At 40.0% G+C, this 13,248-nt stretch overlaps 1 protein-coding gene across 1 annotated transcript in view; it reads left to right on the top strand.

Moving 5' to 3' along the window:
* AGBL1 (AGBL carboxypeptidase 1) overlaps positions 1 to 13,248 on the top strand; it is a 272,244-nt gene that overhangs the window by 143,844 nt on the left and 115,152 nt on the right. Inside the window, exon 21 of the mRNA XM_048318195.1 lies at positions 3,168 to 3,344. Within this exon, the coding sequence (XP_048174152.1) occupies positions 3,168 to 3,344 (177 nt within the window). The remainder of the gene's footprint in view (positions 1 to 3,167; positions 3,345 to 13,248) is intronic.

Below are 13,248 nucleotides of genomic sequence, written 5' to 3'. Positions count from 1 at the left end.
ATTATAGAGTTATAGCTTGGATCACTCAAGCCTGAAAGAGGTTGAAAAGTCTTTGTCAGTTTATGCCTCTGTATAATTTTTGCTACTTCAGCATAAATACTCGTTATCCTTCCATGAGACTGTCGTGTTTTCCGAGCTCATCTTATGGAGCTGCACACTGAAACTTTACTGGAGGGCTCCAGCATCGTCTGTGAGGGGTCTCTGGGCAAACATTGATTCCTGAGGAAAGCAGGGAGGGTTCTCATAGCCAGGGCATCTTTGGCTGTGTTTGAATTCCAGGGGCTTGCGAAGGCAGAGGAGGGCTCGCTGCTGCACAGACAGAATTCAAATGTTACTGTCAGTGTTTGGAGCCTGACCTGAATCTGCAATGAAGAAAGGCTCCAAGGCTGTCCAAGAACACTCTGCAGTGGCCCATAAGAAAGGTTTTTACTGCTCAAATCCTTTCTTTTGCACTAAATGGGAGGTGAGCGCTTGCTGCAAGTCCAGACAATGGGTCACCCTCTCCCTGTTTAGGCTGGGGAAACTGGGTCTGTAGTGGGACACATCTACAATGGCAAACTGGCAGATACCCAGCCCTGCCTCAGACCTGCTGCCTTGCACTGTTTGCACAGGTTTCTTTCCTGCCTCCTCCAGGTAATGGGAATTAATCTGGCTTCCATGATTGATTTTCCTCCTCAGGAACAGAAACCAAATACCTCAAGAAAATTATGGGTTTTGGAAGAGCCTTTGCCTCATACGTTATAGATTCAGCTGTAGCCCTTGGCAATGTACAGAGTCCTCCTTGCCTTTAATATTTGGTGGCCTTGGGTGCCTTGCACAGTGTTGGCATTGTAATCCCAACCTTTTGATAAACATTCCAGGCTCCTTTGACAGCAATCTCTGCAGGGACATTAGTAAAGAAATAAAATTCCATTCTTTTCAAATGGGATTGGAGGTTTATGGATGGGGTCCAGTGTGAGTGGAGCAGCTTCCTTTGCTGTCACACATGATAAATCCAGACGTGTGAGAGACACGGAACACAGTCACACTGCTGCACTATCATAAAAGCATCCTTTAAAGGGATGTGTTTGCATGCAAAATATACTTTTGAAAGATAATTAATGAGAAGAATCAATAGAGAAGAAAGAGCCATTAATGTGAAATTCAGTGAATGCAGGTAAAATGAAAAGAATATTAAATTCGGGTTTGCTAATGCTTCTAAATGAGTCCTGTGTACAGAGACATTACTGTTATCTGCCAGTATTTTTATTTAATTAAAAGATTGATTATGCAGGTAATTTGAATTTCTTTAAAAAGCTAAAGTGGATTAGGGTTCTGATTATTGTATTTGATGTGATAAGTTTACAAAATTTTGGGTGTGGGTTCAAATAAGGGTACATGGAGTTCACATACAGTTTAACTGGGTCTCATGGTTGTGCTGAGGCTTATAAACACCTGAACTGTATGGCTCCGCTGCTTTTTTTTTTACTTCCTGCTTAGTCAAAACTCAGGAGAACCTGGAAGCTGTGCATGAAACTATAAAATTTTGTGATCTTTGTGCAGCAAGTGGCAGCCTGAAGTCAGTGCAGAAATGCTGGATGCTTTGTCAAAGGCAAGAAGTGAATTTTCAAGGTTTCTCTGTTCAGTGTGCCCACAGGAAAGAGAGTGCTGCAGTTCTCAGTAACACACTGGAGATCTTGGCTTAAGATCGAGGCTTGAGGTGGTCTCAGATTTAAAGTGAAATTTTTTGCTTTGTTCCAGTTTTCTCTACCTCAGTTTTTTCATCTGAAAAATGGACCTTTTATGGAACTGGAGGGGACCAGTGATGACTGCAGCCAAAATATACTGAAAAATGAAATATGTGTAAATGAAAGATATGTACGGTTAACTAGTTTACAAGAGATACTGCAAAATAATTTAGACCGAATATGTATCACTCATATCGAGCGTGTTTAAGGAAAAGACATTATTCAGTCACTTTCAAACCAAACATTCACATAGAGTGATGTGAAGTAAAGCCTGAAAGAATAGAACTACAGTTCCTCAGAACTGGTGAAACTGGTGGTTATTGGAAAGTGAAATTAGCTGGTTGGTTTTCACTACCCAGACTGAATGAAATTCAAGGGTAAATGCCACTAGCAATATGTTGGAACTCCTTCTGTAGGATTCCATTTGGTTCAGGTGCTTTAAGAAAGCTGTCATAAAACAAATAATGAATGTTTTAATTTTGCTTGGTCTCCCCTAGGTGGATCAAATGGTGTTTTGGCACTTGTTGTGGTTGGTGTAGCAGCACTGAAGTTCAGGCACACACAGACATAGCCCACATGCATGTGTATGTGTATATACAGTACCCAACAGTCCAGTCTATTCATTAGCACTCGGTGTGCTCTATGTAGCTGTTATCTGTTTTTATAGAGTGTAAAAATAGCACATTTAGCCCTCTGTAATGACTAAGTAATTGTTGCCTCTGTACTGATGGAATATTTGATACTTCAGGCGTGTTTATAGACTTTGTAGGGAAATATGATTTTGAGAGTAAGAAAATCACTCAGGGCTAAGATGTGATATTTGCTGGTTTTATTATTACTTTTTATTGTGATTCTTTAAGTGAACTATATGAAATACATTGTTTGGACTTGGAAGAGAATATTTTGGTTTGTTTCACGATGCAAGTTAGTTAAATGCTGAGCTTTATTTTCACATAATTATGTGTGACCTTCTTTGAGAAAACACATCCTCTTTCTCTGCTCTGTACCAGCTTCAGACAAAATTCCTCTCATAACTCAATCCCTTGTCAAACCATGGATTTATGGTGGGAGGAGATAGAACTGTAGAGGGGAGAATAGGGATGTCAGGTACTGAGCTGTGACTTGGCAGCTCAGCGGGAAGGTGTAGGTTGGTTGAAGCAACTTGAGAACAAAACTCTGACTTTAGCAGTCCCAGACTATTGGGTGTGCAAATGTTTGATTTTGAATGATATATGTCAAGTCTACTAGGAAGTTTGCATTTTAGTATTTGGAATGAAACAAATGTCAGAATCAGAGAGTTTCACATGGGGACATAATGCACTAGTTGGAGCTCTCAGTAACTATCTATGGATACATTTGATTATGGACACATTAAAACACAGGTCTGTGTGTGTGTATGATGTCAACACATTCACATCTGTGCCATTCATTTTCTCATAGACTCTTCCCAAAATCCTGGATAAAGTGGCCCCTGCATTTGTCATGAATAGCTGCAGCTTCCTGGTGGAGAAGTCCCGGGCGTCAACAGCCCGGGTGGTGGTGTGGAAGGAAATGGGGGTGCTGAGGAGCTACACCATGGAAAGCACCTACTGCAGCTGCAGCCACGGACTCTACAGAGTGAGTAAACCTTTCAAAAACCCTGTTCCACCTTCCTGGTGCACATCTCGTGAGCTTGGATGGTGAAGATGGCCATTGTCTGCTCTCTCCAGACTTGTGTAGCCAGAGTTTCTTTTCAGGGGCACCTCATTCTTTTACCTTCCATGCCAGGAAAGCACAGTCCCTCTCTGAGGTTTCATTCAGCATTGAAATAAAAGGAAAGTCCAGTCTGCAGCCAAAAGCACTGAGCTGGAGAAAGGAATGTCTTGGGGATGATATAGGGCACTTATCCTTACAAGGGCTTTCACAGTCTTGTAATAAAAATTCTGGCAGGTCATATGGACATTTTTGAGCCTAATTCTAAGGTAATTAACTGGAATACTCGTTGGTACAGGCTCACTGCCTGAGCATTCACCTCGCTAAATTTAAGAGCCTGCATTGAAAATCCTGCATTTCGAGTTGCCTGCTCCTGACAGGCAGAGGTAGCCAATCTAAGGCTACTTTTGACAGATGTCAATAAATTCAAGCTATGCCTGAGACTGTGATCTAGACGGACCCAAATTCCACATCAAATGAGGTTGGTACAAAGGGCTGTACTTGTACCAAATGCATCAGGCGTCAGTCTGGGAGATCTTCTGGCAATTTTTAAGCATATGGGATAAAGTCTGGTAATTGTATTTGAGTGATCATAATTCTTCATTCATTTAAATGATGAATTTTTTTGCTTTTTCTTATTCCAAACCTGTTGCTTTCATTTGAAAGGCTTCTACATTCCACCTCATTTCTTCCACTAGGGAGCAATCCTTATCTGTACAACATTAATAAGCAGTTAAGGATCCTGAAAGACCCTTAAGGAAAGAGCCATTATTACAAATAACAATTAATTAATAAGACATTCAAATTATTATCTTTGTAAGCTCTATACTAATCCTTTTACCTCTCTGTAGCATGTAGCAGGAAGTATTCAGCTGCTGTTTTAACCATGCTTTCCTATACACACATCAATTCCAGGACAGGAAAGGCAGAATTAAAAAACAGCAGACAGTTAAAATCAAGAGAGTGTAATGCCCAGGGCAATTATATCTAACACTCCCTACTCCTGAGAAGTGCTAATGGCTTTTTAATAGGCACCACAGGTCAAGACAGTGGGTTTGAATCTCTTTAGACAGTGGGGGAAAATCTACTTTGACTGAAATCAATGACAAAACTCCAAATGATCTCTGTGGAGGAGGATTTCACTGATTGCTTAGATAACTACAGTAAGATCTAAAACCAGTGACACATCAGATTGTATCAATATCTAATGACTCCTTCTCCATCTGCATCTGTGGGGTCTTTAAACAAACTTGCTTCATTTGTGTCATTAGATGCTTAAAATAGTAGGAAGAGAAATATCTTGAAATGCATGAAATTGTTTACTGTGTTCTTTCTTGTCCTCTTTATTGTCACTGATCAGGGCCACAGGCAGCCATTAAGGACAGGAAACAATTGACAAATGAGGGCTCATGACTGGTGAGGGAATCCAGTGTTCCCATGGCTCTCAAGGAAGTCTGAAAGCTGTAAAGCAGTTCTGAAATTTCCATTCTGAATGCCCTGAAAAGCTGAATCTTAGTTGGATCATTGGGTTATGTTTATGAGGTCACATATCCTTGTTTGGTTTTTTTTTGAGGGGTTTTTTTTTTAGGGTTATGATTTATCTCAAAGATGGGGGGTACATGAATATTCACATTAGGAAGAATTTCTTCACCATTTCTCTATCATAAGGATAATAAAAACACTTTTTGCAGCTTCTGTGTTTCCAGATTTAAAGTATTCCCACTGTTTTTTTCCCAGTGCACTAAGTACTCAACTTGTTAGTATAGGAATATAATTTCTTATGTTGATTATACTGAACCTGCATATAAATACATAAAGTATCTCTTCCAGAAAATGGGTACTTATAAGCTATTTCCTCTTCTTTTTAGTGGTCTTTAGAGTTGGTCCTATTTACTTGCTCTTACAAGTGGATTAGTAAGAGTGTGGAATAGACAGACTGAACTAAGATTTTGCTGCATAAAAATACTATTTAATCCCCAGCTTCCATCTATCATGCCAAAGCTACTTCAACAGTATCTTGGAGCCCTGAAATCATTCTTGTAAACTTGAAATTAATCACATAAGAGGTCTTGATTTTCCTAGTGGCTTCCACCTGAGCTCTTCACTCTTGGACCCTGAAGTTGGATGTGTGTCCAAGCAATAGAATGACTCTACCGCTCAGGCAGGAGATGTCAACATCCTATACTTAGAGCTTTCTGATATTTGGTTTAGAAGATTTGTTTAACTGTGGATCATTGAGTCAGTTTTTTAATTGCATATGACTGATCTCTCTGTAGGAATATATGCAGAATTTCCCCTGGACAAGAACACCCTTATGTTTTTGTTACTTTTACACCTTGAAGTACAATACAAACGGAAGCTAGGATTTAAAATCTCTCGTTAAATGCAGTAGAGGCTCCCAAGTCCAGCATCATTCAGTGAACCAGTGGTCAGGCTTCTATTGGAGAGCAGCAGACCTGGTCTTTAGCTTTTTTCCAGGTTTCAAGTGATGAAAAGAATTCATTGAAGCAGCTTCTTTGCTGGCTGTGAGCACAGGTACAGCGCTTGGAGCTGCACAGAGGTATCTGGTGGCGGTTGTGCAAAGGATTTAGGAAGAACAAGGAAGCTGTATAGAGGCAACAAGAGGTTAAAATATTAATTGCACAAAGCTGTTAAGTGTACCCCATCTCACCACAGGTCGAGTGAGGGCTGAGGTAAACCAGAATTTAGTTTTCCTGATAGAAAAATCTCTGAAAGCTTTCCCCTCAAATGTGTGTCCCCTCTCTTGCACTGAAATTTTAAAATAGTTCAGTGACAGAAAGATAAAGCAGGAATTTGGTACTATTGATATGTAAATGAGAAAAAATAGTGACCCCAGCTTCTTTTAAAAATAATTTGATTTCAAATGGAGAGGAGGGTGAAAATGAAAGGAGAAAAGAGATGGTTTGTCTGACGAATCTTCCTGTCTGTGATCAATGGAAATGCAATAAGCCAACTACGCTTAAGGAAGCGAAACATAAAACTAAAGAAACTATTGATGTAATCTAAGATTTTGTTCAACCTAGGAACAAGAAAAGAGGGTGGTAAGATATCCAAACTCTTTTATCAGCTTGTCTGGATTGCCCAAATCAGTATTAGAGGAGCCCTATCTCCATTTGAAAGTTGCTAAAAACAAAGCAACGAAATTCCACAGGGAGTTTTGCCTCCTGCTTCTGCCAGTTTACAACTCTGTGGTCAAACCAGAAAATATTATTAATAAAATAATAAACCCCTTATCATTTCTTTGCTCAAGTGATGACTGTCTGCATTGGTCCCTCATTGGAGTTTTTACCCCTCCAGCTTAACTTGATTTCAATTACTGCCTCCCTTTTGTGGGATACAGAGCCCCCTTCTCATCTTTGGTTTTGAAAAGACTGAATGTAAGGCTGTGCTGTGAGGAGGTCTGAGCACAGGTACAGCCAGGACCCTGGGACAATTGCTGTTCTGTCATGTCACACTCTTTCACCATTCTTCTTGATTCCTTGTTATCTCACCTGCTAATTAAGACCCTTCTATAGCATATTCCACTGTGCTGGTCCATTCATTACTGCATCCATCATCCTCCAAGTTAATACCTTTAGTGCCAGTGTCTGCACCTGAGTTCCAAACCATATGTCTTGGTAATACAGCTAATCTAAAAAAATCGAGCTCCACGCTCTGTGTGTACGTTTTGTTGGAAAAGCAGTTTCCTTGGCATGGTGTGCCTGATGGAGGAGACGGAGTAGTAATGGAAATAGATTTTAGTTCTTTGCTTCAAACGGATTATAAACAACAAGGAGTAACAAAAATGAGTTTTAAAATTATTGCAGGTATTTTGACAGTATCCTGTGAAGGAGATTTTACTGCTGGTATGGATCCCTCTTTGAAGAAAGCTTTTGGGAGGGCTGTGAAATAAGAGGTTTTTTTCCTGTCCATTTTAACTCTTCTAAATCAGAGGAATTGAATACTTCAAATTTTTTCATTGGATGTGGTTAGACGAAAGACATCCCTTTGCAGAGACACTGGAATTGGAGACCCCAGCACCGAGCAGCGTGGTCTTACAGTTCATAAGGCACTCTCGATATTAATTCAAAAAATCTTTGCTGAACAGAAGTGGTGAGAGTTAGTCTAATTAGAAGATCTAATATTACCCATCCCCTTTAGCCTGACCTGCATGGGCTGACATATTTAAGAAGAGTGATGAATCAGTGATTTACCAACTAAAGCAATCTGCCAAGAAGAAAACCTTCCCTCTCTCTCATCCTTCAGAAGAGGCCTTCTCTGGTTTGATCTCTTTCTGTCCAGATGAGCCAAATTGTTCCCTGTGTATGATTGACCATTGAATTGCAGCAATATCTTTTCATAATTATCAGTACACAATTAAATATTTTCTTTATCTTCCTTACTTTTGAAGATTACTTACCAAATTTTTTTGAGGAATTTTTTATGTATGTTTTATTCATAAGCAGTCTATTACAGTTAATAGTCAGAAATTGAGTTGTTTTGACGGCATTTGCGGGTCACATGATGCTGCTTCTGTTCTCCAGTAAGATGTATATTGTTCTTGTAATTGGAAGTCTGGTGCAGAAACTTGCAAATAATTTTAATTTGGCCTCTTGCCACTATTCAGCTACCAACAAAAATGATTTCAGCAATATTCTTGCCATAGAGCATGTTTGATAAGTAGTTGTAGACAGAAAAGGTAAAGAAATAGGATATACTCTATGCTTTTTGGTGTACATTTCTGGAAAATGATTACATCATCTTTGCAAATCTGACAGACTTTTTGCCATTTCTGATTTCTTTTGTGCCCCAGAGCTTATACTTTTCCTGAGTATGAGTAAGTCTCAAAAGCATTCAAAAGCTTCTTTTTTTTAAAAAAAAATAACCTCTAAAGTGTGTGGTTTTTAGCTGACCCTCAGTGCTCTAGAGATCTCATTCTAAAGCAGATGCTGAGAATAAGAAAGAATGATTTTTCTTTCTGATAAGTCTGCTTCCACTTCTGGTCCAAAGTGGCTCAAATTGGAAGCAGCTGTAATAGCAAGAAAAGTATAGAAAAAAATGGTTATCTAATATTAATCTAAGGACTGATGGTTCAAATTAAGGGTGTTGTTTTTTTTCCTTTCCTTAAGTTGTTACCCATGGCAAAAGTTTGCATCATATTTGCTTTATTTCCCTCCCTCTGTTATTTCCACCCACCCCTTGCGCTAATTGATTGGTGATTCATTTTGTAAGAGATTCTAATTGTACCTTTTAGGATTGTGGGCCTCACTTCACAGAGCTTTGTGGGGACTAATGGCATTTAGGAAGTGGGGGAAGGAGAGAGAAGGGGTTTCTGAGCAAACAAATCAGGAGACGGTGGGTGTTTGTCTTTATTGTACATACTTAAATCTTTGAGGTTCTTACACGAAGTTCTTATATGAAACTCTCATATTAACTGCAGGAGTATTTCCTCTTGTTAACTGTTTTTTATTGGTTTGTTTGTTTTATTACTTGACAGGATGCTAACTAAGAAATCACATGCTTATCTGTGCTCAGATCTGTCTGAAGGTGTGTTGATTTTGGCTCTCTGTTTGGAAAAGCAAATTACAGAACATTGTGGGGATTCTTTCAGCCTTATATCTACACAAAAAATGGAGTTTGTCTTTAGGACCACCCCAGCAGACTTCATCCTTCTTGATGGGGAATAAGACAGTTGTATTAAGGCAGGTGTGACCAAAAGCAAATGGGATGTAAATACCATCTCTGTTCCCAAAAGCTATGGGTGTTTTTGCTATCTGCTAAGTTTTGTTGAAGGTGCTCAATGTTGCCATATGGAAGGGCTATTTATATGCATTTAAATTAGTCTGTAAAGTTTGCAGGAAGGTGATGCTGGTCTCCATACTCTGTTTTCTCATTTGCTGATCCATTCCAGAGTCAGTCTAACCCTGCTGTTTTGGAAAAGTTCAGTCATTGGGGTAGGGTTATTTTTCTTATCACATCTGAGGAAGGCTTTTTTTTTTTTTTTCCCCCTCTCTTTTTTTTTTTTTTTTTTTTTTTTTGGCAGGGGAATTGGTTTGGGCATTTCTAACCCTATATAAAGTTAAAACCTATTTGCTGTCATTAGTGTGATTGCATTAGAGTTTTTGCTGGGAACACTCAGCTCTTCCTTCCACTTTTGCCAAATGTTGGTGTTTTGTGAATGACTCTGGAAAAGCTGTGGGCCCTCAGGCCAACAGGCAGAGTTTGCTGCTGTACACACAAACAAATGTTTTCCCACCATGTCTGAATGATTCATTAACTCTTTCAAGAAGTCAGAACAGGGGTGGCTGCCTGTACTGGTCCATCTGGTGAGGTGTCCCATGGATGCTGCCTTGAAAGATGTTTTGGAAAAGTCCTTCCCAGCACCTGCTGCAGTGGGTTTCAGCTGTTGCTCAGGCCATCTGCTTTGCTGTTCCTGGGCTGCAAAATCTGAGTGTTGGGTGGTGGAGGAGTGTTCCATTGTGTTTGAACTCACACTTACTCAAAACGGGAGAAAGACGCAGGAGAAGAACAGCGCAGAGCTTTCTTTAGCCTCCCTGTCCCCGAAGCACCCAGGAAGCACTAAAAGCCAATGCAAGAATTAGCAGGGCACCAGGGAACAGTATTTATTCCTTCTCGTTATTGATGAGTACCAAAGGAATGTTATACTGGAATTAATGTTTTTTTGTGTGTATGACACAAGATGGTCACTGGTGCTAACTGGATCATGAATGAAGATACTGAATTAATTTTTCACATCTTGATTCTTTCTCCTGAGATGTTGAGCCAGCTGTATCCCTGACTTGCTATGACCTTGAGAAGACATCCCATGCCATATGATTAAATTACAGCACAATAAAATATGACAACAGAGGTGAGATCATAATAGATTTGACTCTGTAAAGCTGGGGGGTATCCAGTCCTGTTGAGATTCAAAGGACATGGCTGACACATAGAATAGAAAAGCAGAGCTGTCATGTATCTCTGTTTTGGTCCACCCTTTTCCAGTCATACAGTTGTATTAACTCTGCTGTTTACCCCTTCTGCTTCGGACTCACCCTTGGAGAGTTTGTTCGAAGAAACCCTGAAAATCTCTTCACTTTCTTATGATGTTAATGATGTGTTCTAGCTGGTTGTTGGCTTTTTGTTAAACATAGGGACATAGCAAACTCCTTGGGCTGGGGAGTGGAAAACAGGCATCATCTTGAATAATGCTTGTCTTGAATGATGATCTTCCTTTAAATTTCTATTTTTCCCCAGTGTGTTGTAAACAATGGATGTTTCTAGTTTGTTTATGGGATTTTTCCCCCCCTCATCTGCTTTTGCACTTCCCCAGATACTTGGTTGCAGGCCAGTCTTCCCCTATTCCAAAGCTGTACTCCAGAAAGGAGGTGATAGGTACTGACAGAGGCTATCAAACTGTTTCTCTACAAAGTGGATGAGCAACAAGACTGCATAGAATCAGAAATGCAAGTGTCCTGTCATATCCATCTTCCAGAATTTGAGAGAGCAGGACTACATGGAAGAATCTCAGGTTTTTTGACATTATCAATCCGGGCAGCCCAGGTGCTTGAAGCAAAAAAGCTGTTTGCTATTGCTCTTGGGGTTGCATGGAGAAGAAATTGCATTTTGTGAGGGAACAAGACATGAATCAATGGCTCACCTCCATATTTTCAGCCTGCTGACAAGTGACTGCTATTGTGTCCCCATTTAAAAATGAACAAAACCAGTCTGCTTGTGTGGAAACAGAAAAACAACAGGTGCTGTCACCTTGTGATTGAGAGAGTAGGTTTGTCCATGTGCTGCAAGGAGGAACAAGCTCTCCCAGTATTAAAATCAGTGCTGTCATGCTCTGAAGTCAAACAGTCTTTTGTAGTGCCAGACGGCTGAAAATGCTTAGCAATTTATGGCCAGGCTAATCTCTGAATTGTATTTATTCAGTTTATGGGCATAGCTGGGGACCTGGTTTGACTTCAGATGTTAGAGCCTTAACTACATTCACAGTACAAATTATTACAGCAAACAGAAAAAGTATAAAAGTAAAGCAAACTCGATGTTTAAAGATTATTTTTCATTTTCTATTTTAAATATAATGGCAAATAAGAAAACTGCAGTCACACACACAAAATTTTTCTGGATGAAATGTTACTGTTTTATTTGAAGTCCACTAAAAAATCCTGAATGGCATGACCTTGGATGTCCATGGGATCTCAGTCTTCTAAAGAAAAAACTCTTGGGAAGGATAAGGAATAGAAAAGCAACATTCCTAATGAAAACTAACTGCAGCCTTTCAATGGTGCCCCTTTAAATGCCCAAATATCATTGCACATCATCCTTTCAAGTTTTCTGGGGAATTACAGCAGCTAGCTTTTTGATTTCTGATGTCTCTCTTGCTTGTTAATCTGGCCCCGTGTGGATTTATTGTACAAATCTATTTGGCAGCTGAAAATTGCTCTTTGATGAAGCTCCTAGTCTAATCATGAACTCCTCAGGCATGGAAAATGAGAATGGGTAGGTGGAAAAGCACAGGCAAAAAGAGCCATGTTTGCCTTTGACTATGCATGGATTTTTAGAAGCATCTAAAGTTCAAACTTTTTGATTACAGGATTTTCTGTAAAGATGAATTTCTTTCCTCTTAGGATCATAACATTTGCCATGCTGGATCAGATCATTGGTCCATATAATCAGGTAGCCTGCCTCGTGCAGACACTAGTTCCTCACGGCTCTGGAGAAAACAAAACCTGCCTGTAAGGCAACTGATTCAATTACACTAAGACACGGAAAGGAAATAATCCTACCAGCCTGACCTACCTCTCCTCTGCTTCATACACTACAACATGAGCCCTGATTAAAATTTTCAAAACTTGGAATAATGAGCTACACTCTCTGTGAATAATTATGTAGCTTTTTCATTCTCTTTTGTAATCTTTTTTCAGACAGGGCTTCCTGCAGCAGTGAATTCTACTGGTTGATGCCCATAATTTGTATATGCTATCTGTTATAAAGCATAAACTATATTATGAAATCTAATCTTCCTTTTCCTGGTTTCTGCATCCTTGGCAAACGTGCTTCCCACAGCTGCAGTAGTTCCCAGTCTGACGGCTCTGTATCCATGCTCACAGCCATCCTCATGCCTCTGTTATCCAGGTCCCCTGGTCTGGTCTCCCCTAAAATCACACTAGATGGTCTGTTCATTCTCTTCAGTCTCAAAATCTGCAGATACATCCTGCTTCCACCCAGCTCTCCTCTGTTTGGTTCATTTCCTTGTTTTGTTTCCAATCCAGCCTTTTTTTTTTTCTTCAGGTGTCCTGAACTCTTTAAATGATTGTTACCTTTTCTTTATTTTTCTTTCTACCACAAAAATGGTTTCCAATTGCCCAATATAGCAGATCTGATTATTATTTCTCTGCATTGGCAGTACTAAGTTCCTTCCTTAGTGACAGAGTGCTGTCATTTTTTTGCTTAAATCAGAACATGCACCCTTGCCTGGTATTTTAAACATCATAAATAATACCTGTGTGTCTGCAAACTCTGCCATGTGGTGGGCTTGTCCTCAAGTACAGTCAGGTCTTCCAGCTAGAGAAGGTGGGTATTGCACGAGTCCACATCTGGAAATTCTGCTCCTACTGCAGCTCCTTGGGTATGATAAGAGTGTCCTGTGTAGCACAGCTCCACAGCCACTCTGCCTTTCCGTAATTCTGGCTCAAGTCTGGACTGAAGACTTGAAAAATATTCCAGAGTCATAGCAAAAGCAAAGGGGGCTTCGTTCTCCTGCCCTCCTCTGCCATGTCCAGGTGCAGCCTGTTCTGTAGCAGGGAAAGCTGCAGTTTCT

This window comes from Corvus hawaiiensis, chromosome 13, assembly GCF_020740725.1.
Source record: "Corvus hawaiiensis isolate bCorHaw1 chromosome 13, bCorHaw1.pri.cur, whole genome shotgun sequence".
Taxonomy (NCBI): domain Eukaryota; kingdom Metazoa; phylum Chordata; class Aves; order Passeriformes; family Corvidae; genus Corvus; species Corvus hawaiiensis.
This window is presented reverse-complemented; position numbering and strand designations above follow the sequence as displayed.